A 25596-nucleotide genomic window follows, 5' to 3' on the forward strand; every position below is an offset into this window, starting at 1 on the left:
ATTCTGTAGTTTAAATTTTCACAAAACAGTACAACGAAATTATTATTTCTTTAGCAGTATGTTCAGCTTCTGGGGAGATTTGTTCGGGATAGCAGATGAGGTTATTTTACAATCCAGAGATTAATGGCCAAGCTCAGTAATTTCAGCCTGAAGAAGAACAATCCAACCCTAACAGTGAGAGTACCCAATTAATTAAACCAGTTTGTCCATCAGTGTGATGGATTTATCCTCACTTGAAATCTGCCAGCGAGGGATCAGGAATCTCCCTAATGTGAGCACTGTGTCTGACGTGCAGCCCACCAGCCTGGCCCAGGAACAGCTGGGTGACAGCCCGTGATTGATCTTTGGCAGGAAATTACAGGGGATGACCACAGAGACCCTGCTCGGCCCTCGGGCCACATCCCTCACCCAGCCAGTTCCAGAGCAGGCTAGGCCAAAACAGCTCTTTGGGATGTCACCAACAGCTCTTCCCTGGCCCAAGCCCCCAGCCAGTTCTTCACTCTTCTTTCCATACTGCCTTTGATGCCACCAGCCATTTTTATCTTCTTGGTCTCTCTTCCTCCTCCACTCCTCTTACGAACACGATCATCAATTGATTTTTCTTCCTACCTCTCCCATTGCTTCTTCAGCGCTTCATTTTTATTATTTTTTTTTTCCCAAATCCATTTTTCAGTGCGACTCCCACACAGTTCTTTTCTTGGCTTCCTCCTCCTCTTGCCTACTCTACCTTTCAGAGTCTCATGACGTTGAACAATCATCTGTACGAGCTCAGAGCCTTTGTGCCAGGAGCTGCATCACGTGAAGCAGCAGCAGCAGCAGCAATCACATGGCCATATGGAGGGCTTCTACCAAGGCAATGAAATCACAGGAACGTGTTCAGGCAGGACCATTGCTTGGGAATATTGGTCATATTTTTGCAGATAGAATTGCATGGAGATATTTTTTTTACGAGTATACTCAAATCAAGCATCTCCTTTTTATCCTTACTCAGGCATTGCAGTTTTTAGATGATACTGCCAACTATTTTTGAGTTGAACGGGCATTTTATTAGAATTACCTACAAAACTATGTACAAGCCTATGCACACATCGTAATGTGGTAGGTACTTATACAGAGAACATAAAATCTTTTGAAATGGATACAGCCATATAATATTGCTCATTCTCAAGTGTTCAGATTTGAGAATATTTGCCACTCCAGAATGGCCCAGCTTCAGTGGAGAGAATCCGAATACAAGGAGGAGGAAATCACACAGTATGACTAAATAAATCACACTGGCGCAGCAGATGACCACAATTACTTTGAGCCTCCTGAGTCTTACTTAGCCTTCCTTAGAAAGGAAGAACATATGGGACCCCGGACCTAAGCTAAAAAAAAAAAAAAAAAAAAAAAAAAAAAAAAAAAAAGAGGAAAAAGAAAAAAGTCATTAGAGCTGTCTGTCAGTTCCCTGAGTTACATGATGCAATAATGAATAAAGGACATTATTATATTAACTATTCAGAAGTGTTGCTTGTGAGCGGACTCAGGGCACCACTGGCACAGGTCTGCTCTGGAAAGGCTCAGGAACAGAACGAGCAACGCAAAATCGGCAATAGCAACTCCTCTGAATCGTAGCAGAACTTCTTAAAAATTAACTAAGTCTACGGAGCGTAAAAAGCCTATGCAGCCAAGACTGCAGGGAGGGATGGCTCCCACAGCAGTGTTTGCACGAATCCTCGGCTCTGCATCACCGGCGGATGGGGCTCCGACCGCCTGTGACCGACTTTAAAAAGGGAAAAAAAGAAGCAAGAGACCCTGTGGCCCTGGGGGTTCCCTGCACCGGGAGCGGAGCCGCAGCCTGAGGCGGGCAGGTCCCTCCCCGCCGCCAGAAGGCACGGGAAGCTCATTCTCCCGCTTAGGGACAGCACCGCAGCCCAAAACCCCCATACCATGTCAGCTTCCACCAAAAAAAGCCCTTTTTTTTAACGATAAGAAAACGAAAGAGCGGCATCCTCCTCCTCCCCCCTCATAAACCGCGCGGGGCCGGGGGAGGGGAGCGGCGGCGGCTGCGCCTGCGCGGAGGCGCTTCCTCCTTGTGGCGCGTAGCGGCGGCGGCGCGCGCCCGTGAGCCGTGCCCGTGAGCGCGGCCCCGCGGCCCCGCCGTGCCCGTCAGCGCGGCCCCGCCTCCCCCGCCCGGGGGGCGCAGCCCGAGCCCGCACAAGTCAGTGCTCGACGCGGGCGGGAGCCGCGGCCCGGGCGGGGGGCGTGGGGGGCTCCGCTCGGCTCGGCCGGCTGGCGCGGGTGGGGAAAAGGGGCTGAGCCCGGCGCGGTGGCCGCTCCCCTCCCGCCGCCCTCCCCGCAGAGCAGCGCCGCGGCGGGGCCGGGCCGGGCCGGGCTGGGGCTGCTTCTGCTCCTGCTCCTGCTCCTGCTGCTGCTCCTGCTCCTGCTCGGAGGCGGCGGCGGCGGGAGCGCTCCCCACCGGCGGGGCCGGGCCAGGGGTGCCGTGCGGGGGCCTCTCCCCCTTCACCTCCTGTCCGGAGGAGGAGGGGGCGGCCGAGGAGAGGCTGGATGCAGCGGGCGAAGCCTCAGCCTCCCTCTGCGGCTCCGGTGCTTTGATGCTGCGGGTCTCTGCTGCTGGCTGCTAACATCTTCTTCCCTCTACCTTTTTTTTTTTTTTTTTTTTTTTTTTTTTTTCCGCCCCCCCCATCTCCTTTCCCCTCGGAACTTGGCTTCCCCTCTCTCCGGATCGGTGTGCCCGGCTGCTCCGGGGCTTTCCCGTTGGGGCAGGATCATGCCGGACCAGATCACCGTGTCGGAGTTCATCGCCGAGACCACCGAGGATTACAACTCCCCGACCACCTCCAGCTTCACCACCCGCCTGCAGAACTGCAGGAACACCGTCACGCTGCTGGAAGAGGTAAAGCGTCCACACCCTACACCCTAAACCCTGTTTTTTTATCTTCGTTCCTTTTTATTTTATTTTATTTTTTTAAATTATTTTTCTGTATGCCTTTGAGAGAGCATCAGGGACGGGGCAGCACCACCCGCCCAAATCCACAGGAGCCAGAGGCGTTGGTATGCATGTAATCTGGTTTTTTAATTGTGGGACTTTGCCCTTGTATTGAGCTAGTTACAGAAAGCTTTCCTTACTCTGGCGTCTCAAAGATTAGTGCGTAAAGCAGTTGTCTGAACTTAAAATGTTGCTGTGGTTGGTGCTCCTTGGTGTTTTCAGTGTTGTCAGTTGTTGCAGTAGAAAAAAAAAATGCGTGAATGTTGGGATTTTTAGAGGGAAGATGAAGGGTGAGTTTTGTTTGGGAGCGTTAGTAGAGGGTTTTCCCCAGCCACTCGTTACATCAAGTCAGCACAGAACTCTGACTGCAGAAATCTGCCAAGGGAGACTTGGTTTAAGAAATGAGGTAAGGATGAAGAGATTAATGTGGAGCGAGGGAAATAATATGAAAACAGAATTGGTGGAAGGAGAGGAGCAAAATAATGCAGCAGAAGAGATTATACAGTCTCAGCACTTCAACCTTGAAGCCTCAGTCCTTCATGCTTTTTTCATGCTTGTTATGAGTGTCATTTAAATGTTCACCCTGCTCTGCTGTCAATAAGTAGGAGTGTGAAAATGGGTAAACTTCCAGAGCTGGTTTCCAAGGAATATCGGTGCACTGCTTCCTATCTGAGGTTTCAGAGTAATTTCCTATGGACTAGGTCAGTGGTTATGAGGAAATGTCTTCCAAATGACTTTAAAGCAAGGCAGTGTACAGCTCTTCTCTTGCCCTGTGCTTGCTTGAAGGTACAAGCACAATGACTCTGAAAGAAGACAGTTTTTGCTGTTGTTGCATAGGTTGCAGTTAGTTGTTGTTTTGGGTTGTACAGTTAGTTCATCAAGTGTTTGTCAATTCTTCAGGAGCCAGCCCGTATCTAGGAGATGGATTTAATAGAGTCTTCTAGTTCTGCTGAGTGTGTTGGCATGAGCAAAACATTTGGTATGCAAGGAAAGAGTATTAATTATTTAATTATGGTGCTTGCCTGATAGTCTTGGGTATGGAAATATAATTCCACAGGATTCAGATCAGCCGAAGTTTTAATAGAAAAACTGTCCATGTTCAAAATTTTAACAGTGCTATTGTCTGCAGCAACTGACTAGAGTGATTGCAAATTCACATCTAGAATGATGTATTTTATTTTTATTATGTAACTTAGAGTAACATCTGTAACTTTTCCATAACTGTAGCTGCTTTTGTTTTTCTTTTCTCTTGTAACAGAGCCATGGCTGCTGATATATTTGTCAAAAATCAACCTGTTAGGTTAGTGTTTGACAGAATTGCTGCCCCCTGGTCTTAACTATGTGGAATAGGTACAGCCATTGATGTGCTTATTAGTACAGTTGACAACATGCATAGAGTTAAGTAAAAATATATATTTTGTCATCACTGGTGACTTACTTCTAGGGTAAGAATACAGTGTAATGCTTTCATGGTTTGGGAGATACATCAGTGCAGGCTGAATGTGATAATGCTGGTCCAAAGAGAAACAAAATATAGAAGGTAAATACACAGTGTTCTGCACTATTTGTGTGGACTGTGTGTGTTTTAGAAGTTTTTATGTCACATTTGGCAGCAATAAATCAGAAGAATAAAGAATGATGGGTGCTTCTGGTGTTTGTGTTGCTCTTCTTTGGATTTCTTTTGTTTGTATAACTGTTTCATGTGCCCTATTTAAACTGATTGCAGTTTAAACTGGACTTGTTTTGCATTTTATTTTATCTGTAAATACAAAAAAGCTTTATTTGGTGGGAAACAAGATATAAACAAGCTCTACCTTTACTCTTGCAAAAAATCTGCAACTCTCCCAAGTATATAGTTAATTAATTTGCATGGGGAAATGCAGACAGTCAGGATGTGGCTACTAAAAGGCTCCTTTGGAGTCTTTGTGTGTGCAAGCTACAGTGAAGACACAGTTTTGCTGCTGCTGCTTTCAGGCTGGGCTGATTTCTGTATACCTGCTTATCCAAAGGAGTGACTCCTGTGAAACACAGGGTTGAAAATGAATGGTCCAAGTGGGTGTTCTGTAGCTGCTGTTGTTGATGTGTCGTGGTTGACCCGAGAACTCCTCAAGCAGCTCCTGAACTTGAGTGTTGAGCCTGCTGTGTTAAGGCAAAGGGGTTGATTCCATCCTTGCAGCTGTTTGGTTTTTAAATGGATGTTGCATCTGGGTTGGAGCTCTCTCTGGGCTTTCACAGGCAGTGTCAGGCTCTGTGCTGTTATGGCGCTGCTGCCTGAACTATCTCAGGTTGTTATTTTACAGCTGATTTAATTCAGCACAACCTGCTCCTACCTCAGTGGCTATAAGCTCGTTTGTGGATTAACTAATTATTTTCTTTATTCTAAGCAAGGCTGCAAACTATTGGAACTATTTTCTGAGCCGAAGTGGAAGGGAAATTGAACAGATTTGATGAAAGTTAGGTCTGTTTCCCAGCCTCTCAGTCCCATGTAATTCCTACTGTAGATCATCAGTTTCTCAGATCAGAAACACCTTTTCATAAAGAAATGGTTTTGTGTGTGGATGCCTTTACCTAGTTCCCTGAAGTTATTAAAAATTGTGAACTTACTGTTCCTACATAACAACAAACAGGTTTTCTGAAATAATAAGAGGTGATGGACTCATTTGCTGATTTTCTCGTGCTTGTCCATCAGTGACAGGGGCAGTCTGTTCAGCTGGGTGAATTGCTACATATTATCTCCTAGTTACTACTCTTTTCCTATTATAATTAAAATAATTTTCAGGAGAGGGAGGAGATTTTGGATCCAGTTAGATGCAGTTTTGGAACAAGTTTCAGCTGAAAAATCAGAGCAGACATGTTTACTGCTTCTGATGAGTTTGCATTCAGTAAGTTCACAGTGGAAGGCCCAACAAAACACAAAGGCATACCTCACAAAATGAGAACCATGGAAGTGCTCCTCCAAAGGACTTCTCTGTTCTCAACTTATTAAAAAAAAAAAAAAAAGACAAAACAAAACAAAAAAATCCTTCACCCAAACTTTATTTAAATCTGTCATAATATTATCAAAGGCAATATTAAGAACATGCTGCTCTATAGCAGTTTATTGAATAGGAAGGTTTCATGCTACATTGCTTAAAACTACTGACATTTAGGAAGATTTGCAAATTGCTTTTCCTTGTAAGAGAACCAAGCTTAGATTATTTTTGTCATCCAGTCATACCAGATTTAAAAAAAAAAAGCCCCTGCCATATTTCTAGCCAGGCTTAGGCATCTTTAACAGTAATTACCAAAAGCTGTAAGATTGTTTTATAGTATTTTTTCAGAGCATGAGTGTTATGTAATTGCCTCAAGTAAACACACATTTTAAAGTTTATTCTATTGCTAAAATAATAGGGCTTTTTCTCAAACTCATGGAGAGAGAAGCAACCATTATATTATACTATGGGCTGAGTTTGAGAGAATTTGCAGTCTGTACTCCTTTCTGTTGATTTCTTCTGTATAATCTTACATTCATGCAAAAAAAAGTTACTTTTAACATATTTCTGCATGCAGGTGGGAGATGTTTTATAATGCAACACCTTCCTCTTTAGAAAGGCTGAGACAGTTGGAGTGGGACGTTTTACAAGGGCATGGAGTGTCAGGCCAATGGAGAATGGCTTTAAACTGAATTGGACATAGGGAAGAAATTCTTTACTGTGCAAGTGGTGAGACACCGGAACAGGCTGCCCAGAGAAGCTGTGGATACCCCATCCCTGGATGTGTTCAAGGCCAGTCTGGATGGGACCTTGAGCAAAGTGGTTTAGTGGAAGGTGTCCCTGCCCATGGCAGGGGGTGGAACTGGATGCTCTTTAAGGTCTCTTCCAGCCCAAACCATTATATAAATCTATAATGATCATATGAACAGGGAATTATTGCATATGTAAATTGGATGGTTAATTTCTTTTTCAAATAAAAAAAAAGCCTAAATCATAAATACAGACAGATTACTGATTCAGTCTCTTAAAATACAGCCTCTGCTTTGTTTTGACCAGACATGCTTTTATATCCACAGAAGCTCCATGATTGGTATTACTCAAATAGATTTTGAAAAGTTGATTTTAATCATTGAGTTAATATTACTTTGTGAGCTAGTTGGAATTTTTAGAGAATGATGACATCTGTTCTGAGAATAAGTAGTGCACATGTGGGATCACCACAAGACTGTCTTGATTATCATTTCACTGTGTCCCAGCTCCAGCTGAAAGGACATCTTTGCACTCAAGGGATAGCTCAGTTATCATGACCAGGCAGTTCTGAGTCTTTCTCCTAAAGTAGCAGATGTTGTGCAGGACTGTCTGGAGACAGAGATTAAGCTTAAATATTTAAATTCTCTTCAGTCAGGCTGGTAGATATGAAGGAACAGTTAGAAGCTGATGATAAAATAAAGAATAGCTTCAGTTGTGTCTGATGCTGATTTTGCAGTTTAATGCGTGTTTTACTGTTGTACTTCTGTAATACTTGAACATCTTTAATGATTAATGTTATTTCTTTCTTCTGCACTTGAGTGAGAAGTTGAAAACTCAAAATGTGCTTTCTGACAATTAGATTGGCTGCAGATGTTTGTGTTTTGCTTTCAAGTTTTGAGGGTTTTTTTTTGTTATGTTTTGGTTTTTAATTAAAAAAAAAAACACCACCACCACCCCCAAACAAACAAACCCCACAACACTATTCCTGCAACGATTGTTGCTCATTTTTTTTCTTACTGTGCTGATGTGCCTGAGCCCAGCAGTCTGTCAGTCCAGGCTGGTCCAATTAACACTTGTGTGCATATACATCAGTAAAAAAAGTGACTGGCTCCTGCTCAGCCTCATACACAGTTTGTTGTTCTCAGTGCAAGTCTGGTGTAATCTAACATAGCTCGAAAGGAGAAGATTTCTGATGTTCTTCTTCATGTCCTGGATACGTCTCTAAGATTAGAGATGCGAAAGGGGAAAGTACGGGGTTGTTACTTTTTTTATTTTGCCTTTTAAGAAAAATTTCTATCAAGATGTGTTGTGTATGAATCATTTTCACAGTTCCCCATATGTAGCTTTCCCTTTGGGTTTCAGTTTATGCATATATTTCTTATTCTGCTGTGAGGGAGGACTTTGGGCATGAGGGTGAGGGGACAGCATTTTCCCTCCTTATAATTTTGTTGAAACTTTTGTAGCACTTAAAGTGCTGTAACATCAGATCTTCTGTGGTGTTTTAATACACTTTTCCGCCACAAGATCCATTTCCAGTGACAAAGTACTGTATCAAGGGAGGCAAGTGAATCATGCAGGTGAAGAGGAGCATTTCCATTCTGAATGAACTTTTATTGGTATTATGCACAGACTTTGTTCATTAGCCTGGACTGTGATAATGGGTAGGATCTATTTTTTGTGTATGTTAAGAGAAAGAAATAATAGAGAAAATTCTATCACTTAATTTCTTTTGAAGCATCACTCTATATAATTGCAGTAAATAAATTGTAACATCATATTCTTTGTATTTCTTCATTTTTTTAAAATTAAAATATATTTTTACTTTTAGGAGGTGAGTCCAGGCAACTCCAGCAGCACTAGACTTAAGCCCAGCTTTTCCTAACCTTGCAAACTATTACTTATGGCAGTTGGAAGCAGTCTTGCATCATAGAGAGCTTTGTACTTCAGAGCTGGTTGTAACAGGCCACGAGCAATCTTCAGTTTTTGAAGAAATGTGTCTTTGCTAGCAAACCATCATAAAAATAACAGATAAGAAGAGTTTATTTGTGTAGTTAATAAAACTCAGGATAATTTTTGCTGCTTTTGCATTGAATGACAAATTGCTACAAAGATGTAAAAATGGGGATGTGAGCATTCTGAAATACAGAGACCACAGTGAGAGCACATGGGGGACTCCCAATCACAATACTGAAAATGTGATACAGGTGCAGTTGACAGAAGTGTCTTGTATTTTAAATGCAGCTGAGGATGCTTTTATATTTCCATGCTACAGTGCTTATTCATTTAGTGTGTAATCAGTTTTACCCTTCATTTGATAGTAGTCAAAGCATTTGGTTGTAATAAGGAGGCAACCTCCTTTAACGTGACTGATGTGAGGAAAAATAAGAAACACTCACTGGTAATTCTAAGTTTCAGTCATGGCAGATGAATTAGCTTTGCCTTTTGAGAATTTGTATTCATTTTTAGCATATTTTTGAAAATATTTACTGCATTTAGTACCTCATATGTTTTTTTGAGAAGTATTGCTTCTTGTTTTGAACTCCCAACAGGCTTCTTCATGTTTACTCATCAGTTAGGAAGCTGTGAAAGTGCTCTTTGGTGCACTCTGTTCAGTATGCTGTGCAGATAAACCCTGACAGAGTGTGTACCATGTAGTCATGGGAACTTGGCCCCCATGGAGGGGAGACACTTAAAGTGACATGGCTTAAAGTTGGGTTTAATGTTTGAATTTGAGTCCTGTGGAGGCACCTTCCATAGTTAAAAAGCAATAAAAAAAGTACTTTGAAGAAAGCAGAGAGGGGAAACAGCCCACAAAGCCACGTTTGTATTTCAGCAGGGTGTCACTGAAGGGCTGCACGTGAATGACTCAGAGCAGAATGAGATTGGTTGATTTAATTTCCAGTATTTTTCTTACTGCAAAGAGTAAAACTCAATTTTCATAACTGTCCTTGTGATTTGTAACAATACGAATGAAAATGGTTGTTAATAATTTTAAACAGCAGATGTGAAGCGAATTTACAGAGGGTAATTGTAAAAAAGATCGTAACATCTCATTTTGAATAGAATAGCACTTTGCAATAAAACCATTAGGCAGAATCAAGCCTAGAATGCTAATTATCAGTATTGTTTCAAGTGCAAAGGTAGGTAATATAAGCATCTTCTAAAAAAAGGACTCTCAACTAAACGTGTTTTTATATTTCATGGGAAACTTTTCAGGGTCCAGTTTGTAGCATATAAGTAGTAAGTAGTACTTAACCACTGTTCAGCCATGTTTGTTTGATACTGGCCAAGAAGTCTAAGGTTTATTGGTGAGTACAAAGGAAAACCCCTGAGATAATAGCATGAGTTTCCTTTCCTGAGGGAGTGCAGCTGGAAGTCTACTCCCAGCTGAGAAGTGCAAGAAACAGTTATTTTGTATTTCTAAAGAGAGAGTGTTGATCTGTGTTATTTATCTATATCTATATATAATGGGTTGTAAATATCGCTGTCAGTGGGCTAATGCTGAGGTTTTGTATAATCATTGTGACAAGTAAGATTTTGGAGTACGGTGGGCTTGATTGTGGTGATTATGGAAAACATTTCCTTTAATGATCCTGTGAAAAAGCAACAAAATGCTGTAAGGATCCCATTTCCCCTGAAAATTACACACATAGATGTGCTTGTGGGTGCACGTGGCCTTCTTGTCTCTTTTAGTCAGTGCTGGAAGGAGAGGTCTGAAGTTGTGCTGTTGCTGGTTAAGCTGGAAAGTGTATGCTTTTTCTTTCTTTTAAATAGTCACCTCTATCTTCACCTTCCTTGTTTTGTCCTTCTTGTTACGTTTCTTAACAGAAAAAATACAAAGCTCTTTCTGATGCAGAAATAGAAACTTATGATGCCAGTAGAGTCTTTTAATTTCTTGATTTTTCTCTTGGTTAAGAGCTAAAGATCAGTATGGTGCTGGAGGTAACTTCCTGCTAAACAACAGTCTGTAGGATTAGTCTGTCAGGCCTTAGCCATGGTGTGCTCTGGAAGCCTTCTGGTGAGAGATGGACCAGGTCAGGGGTCTGCAGGGTGGGTGGGACATGGACTGGGTTGCCAGGCCCTGGGGATGGGGATCAGTGAAGCAAAGTCCAGCTGGCAGCAGGTTGCAGGTGGCACCAGTGCCTTCCAGGATCAGTTTTGGGATTAGAACTATTTGGTATCTTTTAATTGTGTGGATGGTGGGCTTGAGAGTGATCTCATCAATTTCATTTGGACAATACCAAATTGTTCAATGTGCTGGCAGCAGCCACCCTTCAGTGGGACCTCGAGAAGTGGCCTGGTACAGGAGGAGCCTTGTATGACTCATTGAAGAGAAATGTGAAATCCTGCTCTGGGGATGGATGGAGTTGCCATGTGCAGCAGTACAGGCTGGCCAAAAGACACTTTTCTAAGGAAGAACCTTGGACTCGGGTGTAGGAGTTGTTGAGTGTGGGTTCACAGTGACAAAGGCCAGCCACAGTGACAAAGACTGTGTTATAAAAAGTGCAGCCAGCAGCCAGAAAATATTGGTTCTCCCCCTCTGTCAGCAACTGTGAGACCACATCTAAAGTACTGTGTTTGGGGTTCACCAATACAGGAAAGAAATTATAGACTGTCACAAGTCCTGGTGAGGATCACCAAGATGATTAAGGGCTTAGAGCACATCACTTGATGAGGGAAAACTAGACTTCAACCTTAGGCAAGAGACTAAGGGAAGGTCATATTGATTTCTCCAAGTGGGTAGTATATGTAATAGGAGGAAACTGATAAAGCAGAAATTGATTAGTATTGAGGGGGTGTATTTGTGGTTCTTTATTATTATTATTTTGGGGGCTTGTTTGTTTTGAACCATGATTCTGGTGAACAAGTGCTCAGATAGAATGTGAAACCTCTTGTCCTCAGAGACATTCAAAACTCCACTTGACTGTAGAAGTAGGCTCCTTAAAATTGTTTGGACTCATGATTTAATCTTTTAGAACATAAGGAGGCAGAGTAAAGTGGTTGTTTAGTTTCATGAATGTGTTTTTTTGTGTTTTCAGGTAGAAGTTTACAGTGAACTTATTCTTGGAAAAACAGCAAATTAAACCTAATAAAACTGGTGTAAGCAAAATTGATTTTTTTTTTCCTTCATTGAAAGGAAAAAAATTATTGCTTTAATAGAGGAAGTGGGATACTTCTCACGTTTCTATAAAAGTGTAGTTGAAAAAGCTTGTCAAATTTGGGGCTTTGTGTGATTTTTAGGAATAGTTTAATAGTTATTAAATGTTGGAAAATTTTATAATTATTTTTAAATTATCAATCTGCACTTGTAGAAAGTCAGCTAATTTATTCCGTCAAATTATAACTATATTACAGCTTAACTATGTCTCTGCTGGATTAATTTTTAACTTGTCTTTGTAGGAAGGTGATATGAATTTTCAATTCTAGAGCTCCTACCCTGAATTTATTACACTAATTTACTTCTTCCTGTAATATATTTTACTCTTCAAGTAAATTGTCTATTGATTTTTTTTGATTCTCAAAGCAAAAAAATTTGGACTGAATAGGGAAATATGCCTGCAGAAACATCCTTAATACAAAACTTAATCTTTTCCATAGCACTTCAGAAAAACTTATTAGGGGCAGGGGAGGCAGAGCAATAAAATATAGCAGGTTTTGCTTGTTGGGAGACTGGTGTCTTGTTATGAGACCACACTAGGATTTAGATGGCCGATTTTGGTTAGGTTTTTAAAACTTCATTTTCTAAAATCATAGAATATGGGGAATTTTTTCCTAATGGCTAATCTAAACCTACTGTATTTCAGTTTGAAGCCATTCCCCCTTGTCCTATCACTACATGCTCTTGTTAAAAGTTTCTTTCCAGCTGTCTTGTAGCCTCTTTTAGGTACTGGAAGGTGCTATAAGGTTTTCCTGGAGCCTTCTCTTCTCCAAATTTGACAACCCAAATGCCCTTACTTTGCTTTCATAGGAGAGGTGCTCTGATCATCTTGTGCCCCTCCTCTGGACTCACTCCAGGTCCCTGTCCCTCTTATGTTGGGGACCCTTGAGCTGGGCACAGCACTCCAAGTGCAGCCTCACCAGGGCAGAGTAGAGGGGGAGAATCACCTCCTTCAACCTGCTGGCCATGCTTTTCTTTGTGCAGCCAAGGTACAATTGGTAACTTCATATTGCTGGATCATGTCTGGTTTCTTTTTTTTTTTTTTTTTTTTTTTTTTTTTTTTTTTTTTTTCCACCAGAATCCTCCAGGCCTTCTGGACACTGCTTCTCTCAGTTCCTTCATTCCCCTGCTTCCTGATATAGGGAATTGTCTGGACCCAGATGCAGGAAGTTGAGCCGTTGATTCCAGCTCTTTGGATGTGGTCATTGAGCCAATTCCTTGTCCATTGAATGATTCATCCATCAACCCTGTGTCCCTCTAATGAGTGACAAGGATGTTGTGTGTGGACATGTCCAGGCCTTACAGAAATCAAGGCTGGTGACATAAAAACCATGTGACAATCAAAGGACATGAATGCAATGCTCATACAAAACAGAACCATTTTAATTAATACTTCTACATGTCAGTGTCATAATCTTGAAAGTACCACACAGTGAGAGTAGTTGAGTTGTTCTGTGCAGTAAGGAAATGAAGGCAGCTGCTAGAAAAATGTGATGGTGATGTTAAAACAAACTTAGGATGCTTTTGTTCAGTGATGACAGACTGGCTGTTTACAACCTTCAGAAACTGTTTAATTGTCAGTTTATGAAACTGCTGAATTTTAATAAAGTTGAATAATGCCAGGACGATTATAACAGAGTGTGTAAATTGTGCCAGGCTGTGCCACATTGTAAGTAATCAGGACCATGATGGTCCATCCCTGTGTTCTAAATAATGTAGTATACAATGGTGATGTTGATTTAAAGTATGGATGACTTTTAACTAAGAATTTTTAAGGAGCTAGCTTAAATTTAAGATACATGGATGTCGTTGGTTGTGGTCTGGCTTTCTAGTTTTCTTCCCTCACTAAGTGTCAAAATTATGGGGAAAATTGTTAAATGAAGAGTGGTGATGTTATGACAATGCAAGTGGGATATCATGAGTATGTTTTTTGTCCAATCCAATCCCTTATCTTAGAAAAGTATTTATATTATCTGTGTTAGTCACAAAGTTGAAATGTATTAAAACAGACAATGAGTTTATGGCAGACAATAAGTTATAACTAACTTGAAAGAGAAAGCTTAATGAAGATGCCTTAGATTTTTTGACAAAGCTATTTGTTTATACTATAAAACTGGTCTCAAACACTAAATTTTCCAAACCCTATAAATGATGCTTTTATTTCTTTTGCAAATTTTTCTTCATATGAGACTTTGCCAAAATTAAGCTTTTATGATTTGATTTGTGAAAAGCTACTTGGGCAAAACAAACAAAAAAATTGTTTTGCAAGGCAGATGGATAAATATATATATGTTTTAGTTTTCTAGTATATCGTCATCTCTGTAGCACTTACAATGGTATCATTTTCAGGGGGTGTTTTGTGTTGAGTACTTTTTTTGTTGCCTGTTTGGTTGGTTGTGGTTTTTGTTCCCCTACCTCTAACCTCTTTCAGGGAGGGATGAAAGAGGCCTAAAGAGACTCTTTGATGTGAAGACCTACTTAAATTATTTTTCAGTGTTATGATAGAACAGAACTGTCTGCTCACAGATTTGGAAAAAAATGGTGCTGTTTCTAAGATGATGTGATTTAAGTACAGAGAGAAGTAAAATCTTTTAGGGTGGGGTCACCTGCAGAAGCCCAAGTACCCAAGTATTGTCTGCTCACTAGTACAGTTATAAGGAAAGAGATGCTAGATCTCTCTAAACCCTCCTTTAAAAAAATATGTTTATAATCCTCTGGTGCCAGATTTGTGGCCAAGCTTTCACAGGAAGTGCTTGGAAGGAGGCCTTGTTTAAACTGACAGAGAAAACATGAGAAGAAATGCCTTTTTTTCTTTACTGACACTTTGGAGGTTTAAGCAGCTCCTTGCTGCTGACTTAGACCCGCAGATTCACTTCCTGCCCTTCCTTGTCTCCCCATTTCATTTGAAGTGCTCCATATGCTTCCTTGCTTGCTTTTTCCCCACCATGTCTAGGACAGGCTTTTCAAAAATGCTTTTTTTTCTGTGGTTAAAACAGCTGTAATGGTGTTGCCTTACTGCAGCAAAGCCTGCTCTATTTGCTGAACTCGTGCAGTTTAGTACAGCTTCCTGTTTTTCTCATCCTATTTAATTAGGCAACAAGTTGCAGCAAAGCAGCTTCCTTTAAAATGAATCAGTGAATATTGTACATATTGTAAATATGAAAGCAATTCGTGTCTCTTTGAATCTTACAAAATCGTGGGTATTTTTCCATAGCTTTAATGTTTGTGTGGAAGGTCAAACCTGGTTGCATACAAAGCAATTTTCTCCCTTTCTGTGTATTCCCTTTCAGTTTGATTTGATCTTCTTTTTGTTCTCTATTGCTGCCTTTTGATGGTAACAATAAAGAGCTGTCCTGCCTTATTTTTTTTCTGTCATAATCTCTATTGCTTCATGACATATAACTTGTTCCTACAAGTAATGGTGCTATTTCATTGGGTTGAGTGTATGCCATTAGATAACTCATCAATAAAATTGACAAGTACTTATTAAAACTGTCTCATTAGTCTTGCAGTGAGCATGGTATAGTGTGTTTATTCTTATAGCAATACAGCTGTTTCTTTGAAACACTCCATGTGTGTTCACTGTGAGAAAAGCAAAGGGAAATGAGTTAATACAACAAAGCATAGTTTGTATCATAAAGCTGGGAAACAATTACAGGCTTGGGGATTAGTCTGAAATCATTGATTGGTTCATGACTCAAACTAGGAAAATACTGGATGGAGTGATGACATCTTACTTGTAGTTGAAGTATGCTGGAAGCACATGTACAGTGTGTACACGGATATCTGGATGGATGCCTCTTCTCTGATAGAGTGATTTTGCCTGTTGTGAACATGCACCTGGACCTTTGTCCATGTGCCAAAAGTTAAAGCAGAAGGCTGTGATTTAGACTTACTCAACAGGACGTTTTGGAGTATCATTCTCTCATCAGGTTGCTGTGACTCTCTAATTTGAAACAAACCTATAATCTTGTGGTAAGGAAGAAAACCTGAACTTTGTTCATCATGAAGCAGTGTTTAATAGAGCTGGAGTTTGGCCTGAGGCTTTAAAAGTAGATGCACCTGTAGTGATTGTTATGAGGTGCAAGAAACACTCTTCATGTTAGTGATTCCTGTATGTCAGTGAGTGAAGTGCAGCGCTTGAAGGACTGCCCAGTCTTTATGGACTGGACTATCAACCTGCTGAATAATTCCACCATTTGGGGACTTTATGGTGCTTCTGCTGGAAGAATTTACAAATTAAGTTAAAGCTTGACCATGATTGAGAGTTTTTAAATAAAGATTAGATCTCTCTCAAAACAGCTGTGGATGAGTTAAATGTATAAAATACTAGGGTTTGATAGTGTGAATTTTTAACTATTGCTTATACATGCTGAAAGTCTTTTTAGTGTGAAAAGCAATTGCAGAAAAAAAATAATTATATCTCTTGGTCAACTGAATGCTAGAGAAGTGGGTTTGTCCCTGTCCAGTTAATGAATTTGTCTGAGGTAATTAAAAACATCATGTAGCATGTTTTCCATGTGACCAATAATTGGAATTTTTTGATTTCTGAGAACTTGCCTTGAAGTTGAGTAGCCTAGCTGAATGAAGAGAATACTAAGGTTCTCCATGTGAAAGCAATTGAATGTATTAATTGACCATAGCAAACTTTACAAAACTCTGGGGTACTGGACACTTAACTTTAATGTACTGGACACTTTCTTAATGGAAGATCTTAACTCTGGTAGGTCATCTTACTTTTTTTGACAGGGACCCAGGTAAATTAACTCATATTGCAAAATTCTGAGTTATAGTAGAGTCTCATAAAATGGCAAATAAAATCTAATATTTCTGTTTTCAATGCAGGATTTGAGTAGCAAGTAGTTGTAACAGGAAGGAAAAATATGCAGGCCTAGAAGTTTATAATGAAAGTAGACTGAAAATGTTTTAAAAAGGAGTTCAAGCACCACTCAGCCTTTTGGGAAGATGGGCTGGGATAAATTAAAATGGAAGTCTGTAGAGACAGATGGTCATTTAGGGATGTGTCTTACACGTGGTAGCAATTAAGATGTGAATGGAGCCTGCAACTGGGCTTCTGTGTTCTGTACTAACTTTCGTTTTGACCCTCTGTGTTAGGGTATATTCACACACATCAATATAAAAAACATAAAACTGAATGGAGCTGCTGCTTTTGTGTGTCTAGTTTCTGGCCCACTAAGCAATGCACACACAGTGTATAGACAACCAGTGCTCTTTCTTCGGTAATATGGGCATTTAATTTGAATCAGGCTGATGCATAAAGAGTTGACCCAGGCATGTCACTTCTCTCCTGAAACTTGAAGACAGTTGGTAAGTTTAGGGTAGTATAGAATCATAGAATCCAAATCAATGGTTTGGGTTGGAAGGGACCTTCAAAGGCATCTTTTTCCAGTGTCCCACTAGTGAGAAGGAAAATCTTCAACTGGTTCATGAGCTTTGGTTTATTTGACTGCATTGTAGTCTCAAACAGGCTTCCTGTAATCAAGGGGTTTGTTTGTATTGGAATTTGATTTTGTGGATTAATCTTCAGAACAATTTTGACCATTCTTAATAAGCTTTTAACTGAATTTGAAGGTGCCCTACTTCATACTTTGTGTGCATTTTTAAAGCATTTTTTCTTTCTTTTTATTAATAATGGCATTATTAATTAATAATTATCTGTTAATGAATTATTTTTATTAAAAATGGAATAGAATAATATGTTGGTTCAAAAGATAGTTTGTGAAGAAAAATGAAAATTCATACAGCAGAGTAATACATGTACTCCTCAAGTGCATGTGATACATGGATGTAATGCGTTGTGCTGTGTTGGATGTGGATGTTGCTTTCCAAAAAATTATGTGAGCCATGTGATGAAGTATAAAGCCAAAAGTAGATAATGAAGGTTTATGATCATGTTCCAGGATCTCCTAGGGACCAGGTATATTTTAGTACTTAATGAGTTGATGCCTTTTGTGCTGCTCTTACTCTGTACTCAGTGGTTTGATATCCTGGTAGCTCCTGAATGTTCAAGGATGGTTCAAGAAAACTCTTAAAACTACAGAATGTATTTTGTCTACCATGGTCATGGTTGATTCAGACTCACATTATATATGTAAATTTACAAAAATGTTTTTCCATATGCATTACTTTATGCCTTTACATATATATTTCTCATCTGCTCTCTCAATGGGCAGTTGGAACTTGTAAAGTTACGTAACCTCTCCACAACTAATTTTCATTTTTCATTCTCGAACATCTCATATCATCAGTGAACTTTGTTACTTTACCAACCACATCCTTTCAAGACAGTGTAGGATGCATTGAGGTGTACAGATGGCAGAACTGATTCCTGATGACTTCTCTTGAATGGCAAAATGGACCTTTTGGAGTTTATTCCTATTTCCTTTCATTCTAAACTGTTGCTGATCTGGAAGAATGGCTTCTCCTCATATCGTGGGTGGGTTGTGGTGGTTGTTTTTTTTTTCCTCAAGCACCTTTGGTATTGAACATTGGTAGATCTTTTTGAAAGTTCAGGTAGTTCAGGTAGACTGTGTTAAACAGGTTGCTAACAAACCTATTTGTCCACCAAATGTGGATGTAGTATATTAAATGACTTGGATCTTGAGGTATTGCTGTACAAAACTCATGGTTTGAGTTATTTTTGTTCTCCCTCTCCCCATGTTTGTCTTTTTTTCTTTTTTTTTTTTTGTCATTTTGAGGTGTGGGAATGAGGGAGGAGGCTCACAGCTGAATTAAGACAAGCTTTTTGCTTTCCACGTGTTTTAAAAATATATTGGGTTTTAGGCATTTAGAAGAATTGTTACTGCAGATCTCCTGGTCTGTGATTTTTACGTTCAGTTTGCAGAGTACTTCTGTGATTGCCTTATTTACCCATCACTGCATCCTTTTGGAGGATGTTTTCTTTTAGTAATCTCTCTTACAGGCTCTTTTATCATTGTGGTCTTTCTGAAAAGCTCTGGTTTTTAAATGACAGACATACATTTTCTTAGGTACAATTACTTAAAACATTATAATCAAAAATCTAAAATTGTATATTGGAGAATGGGAGAAGATCTCCTACATACCTTGTTGAAAAACTGTAACACTGAGAATTATATGTGAGTACTAATTTAATATGAGTAAGTATTTATACTGTTTCGCCAGGAGACTTTCTCAAACTAAACATAATTTTAATGTACTTTCAAAAAGTTTTTGTGTTTTCAAATAAGCTTAGGTTAATAATGCAAATGTTTGTACATTTTCAGGAAAAAAGACCTTTTAGCCAGCTGACCTTTGCTAAAAACATGGGCAAGACTGGGATGCTTGTGGAAGAATTTTACTTTAGAAATACACTGAAGACATCAGCACCTAAATTCAAATGAGAATGGTGGACATATGTTCCTTGCATTGCTCTTGTCCACTGAGATGATGTTCAAAATGTCAGGAGACTTCCTTCTTTTTGTGTGGAAAATGAGACAGCACGTCAGTCGGTCAGCAAACATTAGAATATCCTGGTCTGACGTTGTCATCTGAGAATTGAGCAGATGCTTACTTCAAAAACATGAACAAGTACTCAAAACTGGGCTAATTAATTCAGTAGAATCAGGGGTAAGGTTTACAGTGTTACAGTTTTTTCTCTTGCTTAGTTAAATGAGTTAAATTAAAATTATTTCTTCTTTACAATGTTAGCCATATGTCTTTACATGAGAGAGAGAGAAGATTTTGTGTCCTTTCTCTCTGTCCTTACATCAGTGCATTGCTGTGGGGCAGAGCCTGTGCTCAGCGCTGCTGGAGCTGCATTAACCACACAAGTGCCTGGCCAGGAAGTGGAGATTTTCTTGCCTGCGCTGCAAGAGAAGTTGTGACATGATTGTGCAGTGGCGCTGCTGGCAGGAAGTTCTGCCTCTCTGCAGGAGGAATGTCCCTTCTCTGCCCACTCCTGAAGAGGGCTGGTCAGAAAGGTGGGATTTCCAGTCTTCAAGCGGACATGATCAATTCGGGATTTTAAAATGTGTTGCCAGTCGCTTTCAGTTACACTGTCGGCCCAAGCAATTTGGTTTTTTTCGTGTTGCCTTTTGGCTTGGTTTTGTCATGGCTTTCTTTTGATCACCTGTGCAGCGTGGCAGCAGTGAAGGGTATTAGTCCTCCAGGCTTAACTTGTTAACCAAGCAGTGTCTTTGTTCTTTGTTTCAATAGCTGTCCTTTTATCAAAGGGCAGGTGAGCTATTGGTGTTACACAACTCTTCTTATCCGGGGGTAGTTGCCTCTGCTGCAGGAGTGGTGTTTGTACCACCCTTCCTTCCCCAGCCTGCTTTTCTGGCCAGGCTTGTGTGCCTGGAGCAGGAAGAGCAGCACTGCACTGTGCTCTACCACTGGCTACTTCTTGGCTCTTGCTGCTGAAGAAGGAATTGCCTGCCTCTCCTTGCTTTTGTTCCTATTGATTGGCCAATTGTGGTTCATTTTTAGGAGAGTATTTGTTTACTGGGCTGGATGTTTTGGCTGACAATTTTTAAATGTGACAAAATACCAACAAGGCATCTGCCTTGCCACTGGGATTGCGCTGGGAAGGCAAAATGGAAAAGTTCTGTGGAAAGAAAAAGGGATGAAAAGGGAGATGAAGTGCTTCAGACAGGGAGGAGAAATAGTCTTTCATATTATCTTCAGGATGTGGCTCTCCTCATCTAGTTTATTTTTTTTTCTTTACAAGATGGCAAAATGTAGGCAAAATGTAGATTTAAGTAGGAATTTGTTTGAGGCGTGAAGGTATTCACAGTGTCGGGTTTTTGGGGATCTTTGATGTTCATTAGGGAGTAGTTCTGTGCCAGATAATGTTTACTTTGCCTTTTTTAGTTTCCTTTGCAAGCTGCAGTTGCACTATTTCATCCTTCCTCCTGTAACTGTTAATGTTTCTTAATTAGCTTTTCTTTCCCAGACTTTTCCTAGGCTCTAGAAAATTTGGTTATCTGACTTCTGTGGGATTAAATTTAACGCAGAGGAAATAGAGAAGATGTGGTTTTGAGGTTTTTTGGTGTTGGTGTTTTTTTTTTGTTTTGTTTTGTTTTGTTTTGTTTTTTTTTTTTGTTTTTTTTTTTTTTTTTTTTTTTTGTTTTGTTTTTTTGTTTTTTTGTTTCTACAAGGGACTATTTTTTTTGCAGCGTGTTAGTTCTAAAGTTGCATATGAATGGATAGGTTATCCTCATGTGGTCATTAAAATCAGTACTTAAAATATTACAGTGTGTCATGCTCTGTGTTTGCTTTTTATATTTTTCTTATGATAGTAAATTGTATGTTAATTTTATTTTCTGTTTATGTTCTGAGTATTTCAGTGTTTGCTTTTCAGATAATTTTAAATAAATGTTTGGGTTTTGTTAAGTCTAATGGAAACACTTCATAGTCTTAAGAGACGTCTTCATAAAATTAGCAGAACTTTACATTTGGTGTCATATTTAAACTAAAATACTGTTTAGAAAGAGAAAGAGTAGTTATGCCCTGCGAGTCATTATTTACAGCAAACAGAAACTGGTTTTGCTTTATTTCCTCAGTCTCAATACATTTAGTTCTCTCCATTCCTCACATTGTAAACTTCTGTCTGAAATCGTGTGGGTGAGGAGCTGGTACTACAGGCAGGTGTCACGGGTGTTTACTAATCAGATTAAGAGAAACTGAAATAGAGAAAGGAACTTGCACAGAAGGTCAGAGCGCTGTGACAACAGTAATGAAACATCTACGTGGTTTGTGTAGGAAGCGAGCAGGTTTCAGCTTAAGGCCAGGAGCAGGGTAAGTGCCTGTACCAAGGTTACTCTGCGTGATTGATCGGAGGATTGCTCTCTGAGGGCTGATGAATAAGCTGGATTGGTATCCCTGTAATCACGTTGTGACCCAGGCTGGCCCGGGCAGGTCACAGGGCACCGCTGCAGCAGCTGAGCTCTCCTGGTGCCTTCAGCCAGGGATACCACTGGGGTGTTGCAGAGAGAAGTCTGAGGAGACAACCTGCAAAACCTGAGTATTCTCACTCCCCTTTCAGATGTATACTTCTTCTGTTTCATAGTGAATAACATTTACTGATTGTTACACTGTTTCACTAGAAGGGATTAAGAGAAACACATCTGAAAAGCTTTATCTAATTCGTGAAAGTTGCAGCTTTCGTGATAAAGTTGAATGAATGGTGAATTAAATGATACATGAAATAGTAAATTCATTTAAAAAAAAACTACTCCCAAGATCAAAAGCAAATTCCAGCCACTGAAACTAAAGAACGTGTTGTAAAATATATTGGGGTCCTTTGTGGAATAAGAGGACCTCTTATTCCTCTGTCCAACATAAAGGCAGCTTCTGGTGTCTTCTCACAGGAGCCACCTTGCAACTCCTCTATTGCCCTGCCCACAGCTACCAAAACCTTGCCACATAAACCAAATGCACTAAATAGCACATCTACCTACCAGAGAAGTTATTTTAATGTTGAATTTGAGAATGTCCTTATCCAAGTCGTGGTAACAACAGCTGTCAAGTATGGCTGTGGATTAGAGAACAGAGTGGTGAAAAACTGATCAAAACGTGCCTGACATCAGCACACTGTGCTGATAGTGCAGTGCTTTGCATGACTTTCTAATGTGAAATTGCCTGAAAGTATTTGCCAAGATCTAGTTTGACTGTTAAGTGTACTTAAAGGACATTTAAATCAGTTTTTCAGAGTTATTGCATGTGTAGCAAGTTTGACAATTTTGGGGGAATCAGACTTTTAGCAGAGTTGGTCTGGAAGTGTGTGCAGTGCTTTTAGGAGTTCCTGTGCATCCCTTGTGGATTTTGCAGAATGAATATAATGAGTGGGTGCTGATGTCCAGATTGCTGAGCATGTAAAGGAGTTTCTGATGCATGTGATATGAGCAGGTACTTACCTGGGTCAGAAACCCTCTGGGAATTCAGACAGCTGCAGAAAATCCTCAATTTGTGTGGGCACAATTTTTGAGTTTCTTAACCAGTTCACTGCTTGGATCATCCAGCCGAAGTGGGAACTTGTGATTCTGATAGCCCCTTGAATAATCAGAAGTATGTAATAGGCAGCTGGGGTGTTTGGTAGCATATCTGTCTTTTGGTAACTTGCTACACAGTAGAATTAAAAATTCTTTTTTTTTTTTTTTTTTACCTTAAAATCACAATCAACTCCAACCACGGTAAAATGGAGTGCAAATTTAAATCATTCATCATGGCTTTGTGAATGGCAAAACACAGTACAAATGTTTCTGAATGAAGTAGGAAAAAAAATGGGAGAATGATATTTAATCAAGTTGCAACTGACTTCACTTAGAGGTTTTTCTTCCCCCTTCTCTCTCACTGAGTCAGCTGGAGAACTGCCTGTCCTGGATTCTTTCTTTCATCCTACCTCCTGCTGCATCTGGTAGAAAGCACAACCAGCCTTGATGCAAGGTTTGTGTGTATGACTAATCTTATCCTTGAAGCCACAGGTGGAAAAGAGGGAGAGGTCTAGACTTAAAATTTTCTTCAATTTTTTTCTTTCTTTCTTTCAGCTGCAAATATGGGTCAAGGTGTCTTGCAGACTAGCACATTGTATTTTTCAGGGCAATTAGCAAATGTGTTTGCCTGAGAGTGGTAAAATTTTCTGTTCCTTTTTGTGACTTGCTAAGTATATTATGCTGCAGAGTCTACCTGAGTTACTTTTTTTTTTTTTTTTTTTTTTTTTTTTTTTTTTTTTTTTTTACTTTAAACACCAGCAACCATATTTTATACAGTTTACTGAATGGGATAAGTATGTATCATTATAGGCATTGAATTGTGTGTAGCCACAATGAGGTCTGCAATTTTTGTGGTAACTGACCTCCAACTTTTTTCCTTATAATAACAGTAAGACAGTAAGCCACACCTGCTTATCAAATGTAAACAGGGTGTGGGATGAATATTTGAGAAAAACAAACCAAAAAGCCCATTACTTTTATGTGTAATTGTTTTGTGGTTTTTTTGTCAGAATAAGGTGTATTCAGTTGTTCTTAACAAAACTGTAATAAAATCATCATCTTTGAAAAAGAATGGCTCATTTGAGCATTGCTTGTACACTAAAGGTATTGTTAATGTATAACACAAATCAGTAGAAATAGTAAATTATGTATTAATAAACATTTTATTGCAAATATTCCCTATTTTCTGCGATTTGTGATGAATGAGTTGTAGCAAGACCTGTTAAAAATTCCTCCCTTGTGTTTACTGATGCCAGTGTTAAGTGAAAAATGTCTGTTCTTAGTTCAGTAGTACAGCACCAGTGATGACTGTTAAGACCACACAGATGTGTTATTCTTCTTGAGAGCACTCGGGATGGCTCAGAGGATACTATTTACAGGCAAAGCAAAATCCTGGACAGCTTGTTTTTCATTCCTTTCCACCAGCAGTTTAGATCGATTGGCCTCCAAGCTGGCAATTATGTTTCATCTTTGGAGGCCTTAAAAGATACCTTTAAGGTACATATATCTTTTAGTGTCTCTCTTGGTACTTTTCGAAAATAATACTTCTCCTGACAAGTGAGTTGCTTGGAAACTGCTGGATGATTTGGAAAGTGTATTTTCTGGTCATGATACTCCTTGGTAATGTATGGCACAGATGTAGTGAAGGCCTGTAAATTAGGTAACTGCAACAATTGCAGAGTGCTGTTAATACAAACTTGTAAAACCATGGTCTAAGCTACTCTGGGTTTGTTCCAGGCAGGGACCATGCACGGGGGTATCTATTAGTGGTTCAATTTCATTTTATTTGTTAAGATGCTGTATATTGGTTATATATCTTAAGATTTGGAAAACAAAACAACCCAACTGATGTTGTATGCTCTATAGACATTCGTACATTGGTCGTGACTTACTGATTTTTCAAGGCTTATTTTTATTAATATTGGTGAGTCATTTCTGCAGAGGTTATTTTGTTTCCTTGTGTCACAAGAAATAATTTAAAAACTGCTGCTTCTGCTAATAAAGAGCAAAAAGCTTTCTCCTGACTCAAGGCATAAACAGAAGAGAGGTCTCAACTGAGCATGTGACTGTTCAGGCATAACAAAATCAAAGCAGCTGGTTGAATAGCTTGGAGGTTTTTGTTTGTGCCAACCTTGCCAAGACATCTGTGTTCTATAAGACATTAAGGGGAGAAGTTGATTTCAAATAGTTTTATGTTTTTGACGGCCTGGCATTTGAATAAAGGGTTTGTGTAAGTTTCTTTGGACAAAAATGCAGCATGCCATGTACTGTGTCTTCCACTGCAATCTTTCTGAAATTCAAAATGTTTTAATAAGAATCTGTTTCAATTTGAAGTGTCAACTTTATGTCAGCTGGTCTCTTACCAAGCAGAGAGGTATTTGGAGTCATTGCAACAGTCAAACCAGCACTGAGTTTTGCCTTGTGAAAACTAGGGAGAGAATCTTTGCTTTTGAGGTATTAGATTGGCTGTTGTATCACTCATCTGTGAAACTATGAGGTGCACAAGTTATTTGGCTTTTAGCTAAGAATTTCAGAAATGAATGCCAAGAGTATAGTATGGTAGTTATGAGTGAATCTTTTTAAAGCGGACAATTACTTCCAGCTAATTGGTTTTGAATGCTTTTTCTTTCAGTTTCACAGAGCTTAGAGTGTAACTGAGATTTTATTTTTCCTCAAGATTCTTAAGATATCCAATACACACATTGTAATCTAACACTCAACATAACTTTAGGAGTCTGTGATACCACACCTCATTCT

General features: G+C 39.6%; 1 protein-coding gene across 3 annotated transcripts in view; it reads left to right on the forward strand.

Annotated features, from left to right (window-relative positions):
- Positions 1–25596, forward strand: part of ASAP1 (ArfGAP with SH3 domain, ankyrin repeat and PH domain 1) — a 145658-nt gene that overhangs the window by 27464 nt on the left and 92598 nt on the right. For 2 of the 3 annotated variants that reach the window (XM_083865935.1, XM_083865936.1), the window contains exon 3: positions 2767–2896. In XM_083865935.1, the coding sequence (XP_083722061.1) occupies positions 2767–2896 (130 nt within the window). Of the gene's footprint in view, positions 1–2164; positions 2201–2766; positions 2897–25596 lie in introns of those variants that run through there. The other variant, XM_083865937.1, reaches the window with a different exon arrangement.

The sequence above is a fragment of the Zosterops lateralis genome (assembly GCF_965231275.1).
Source record: "Zosterops lateralis genome assembly, chromosome: 1".
Lineage (NCBI taxonomy): Eukaryota > Metazoa > Chordata > Aves > Passeriformes > Zosteropidae > Zosterops > Zosterops lateralis.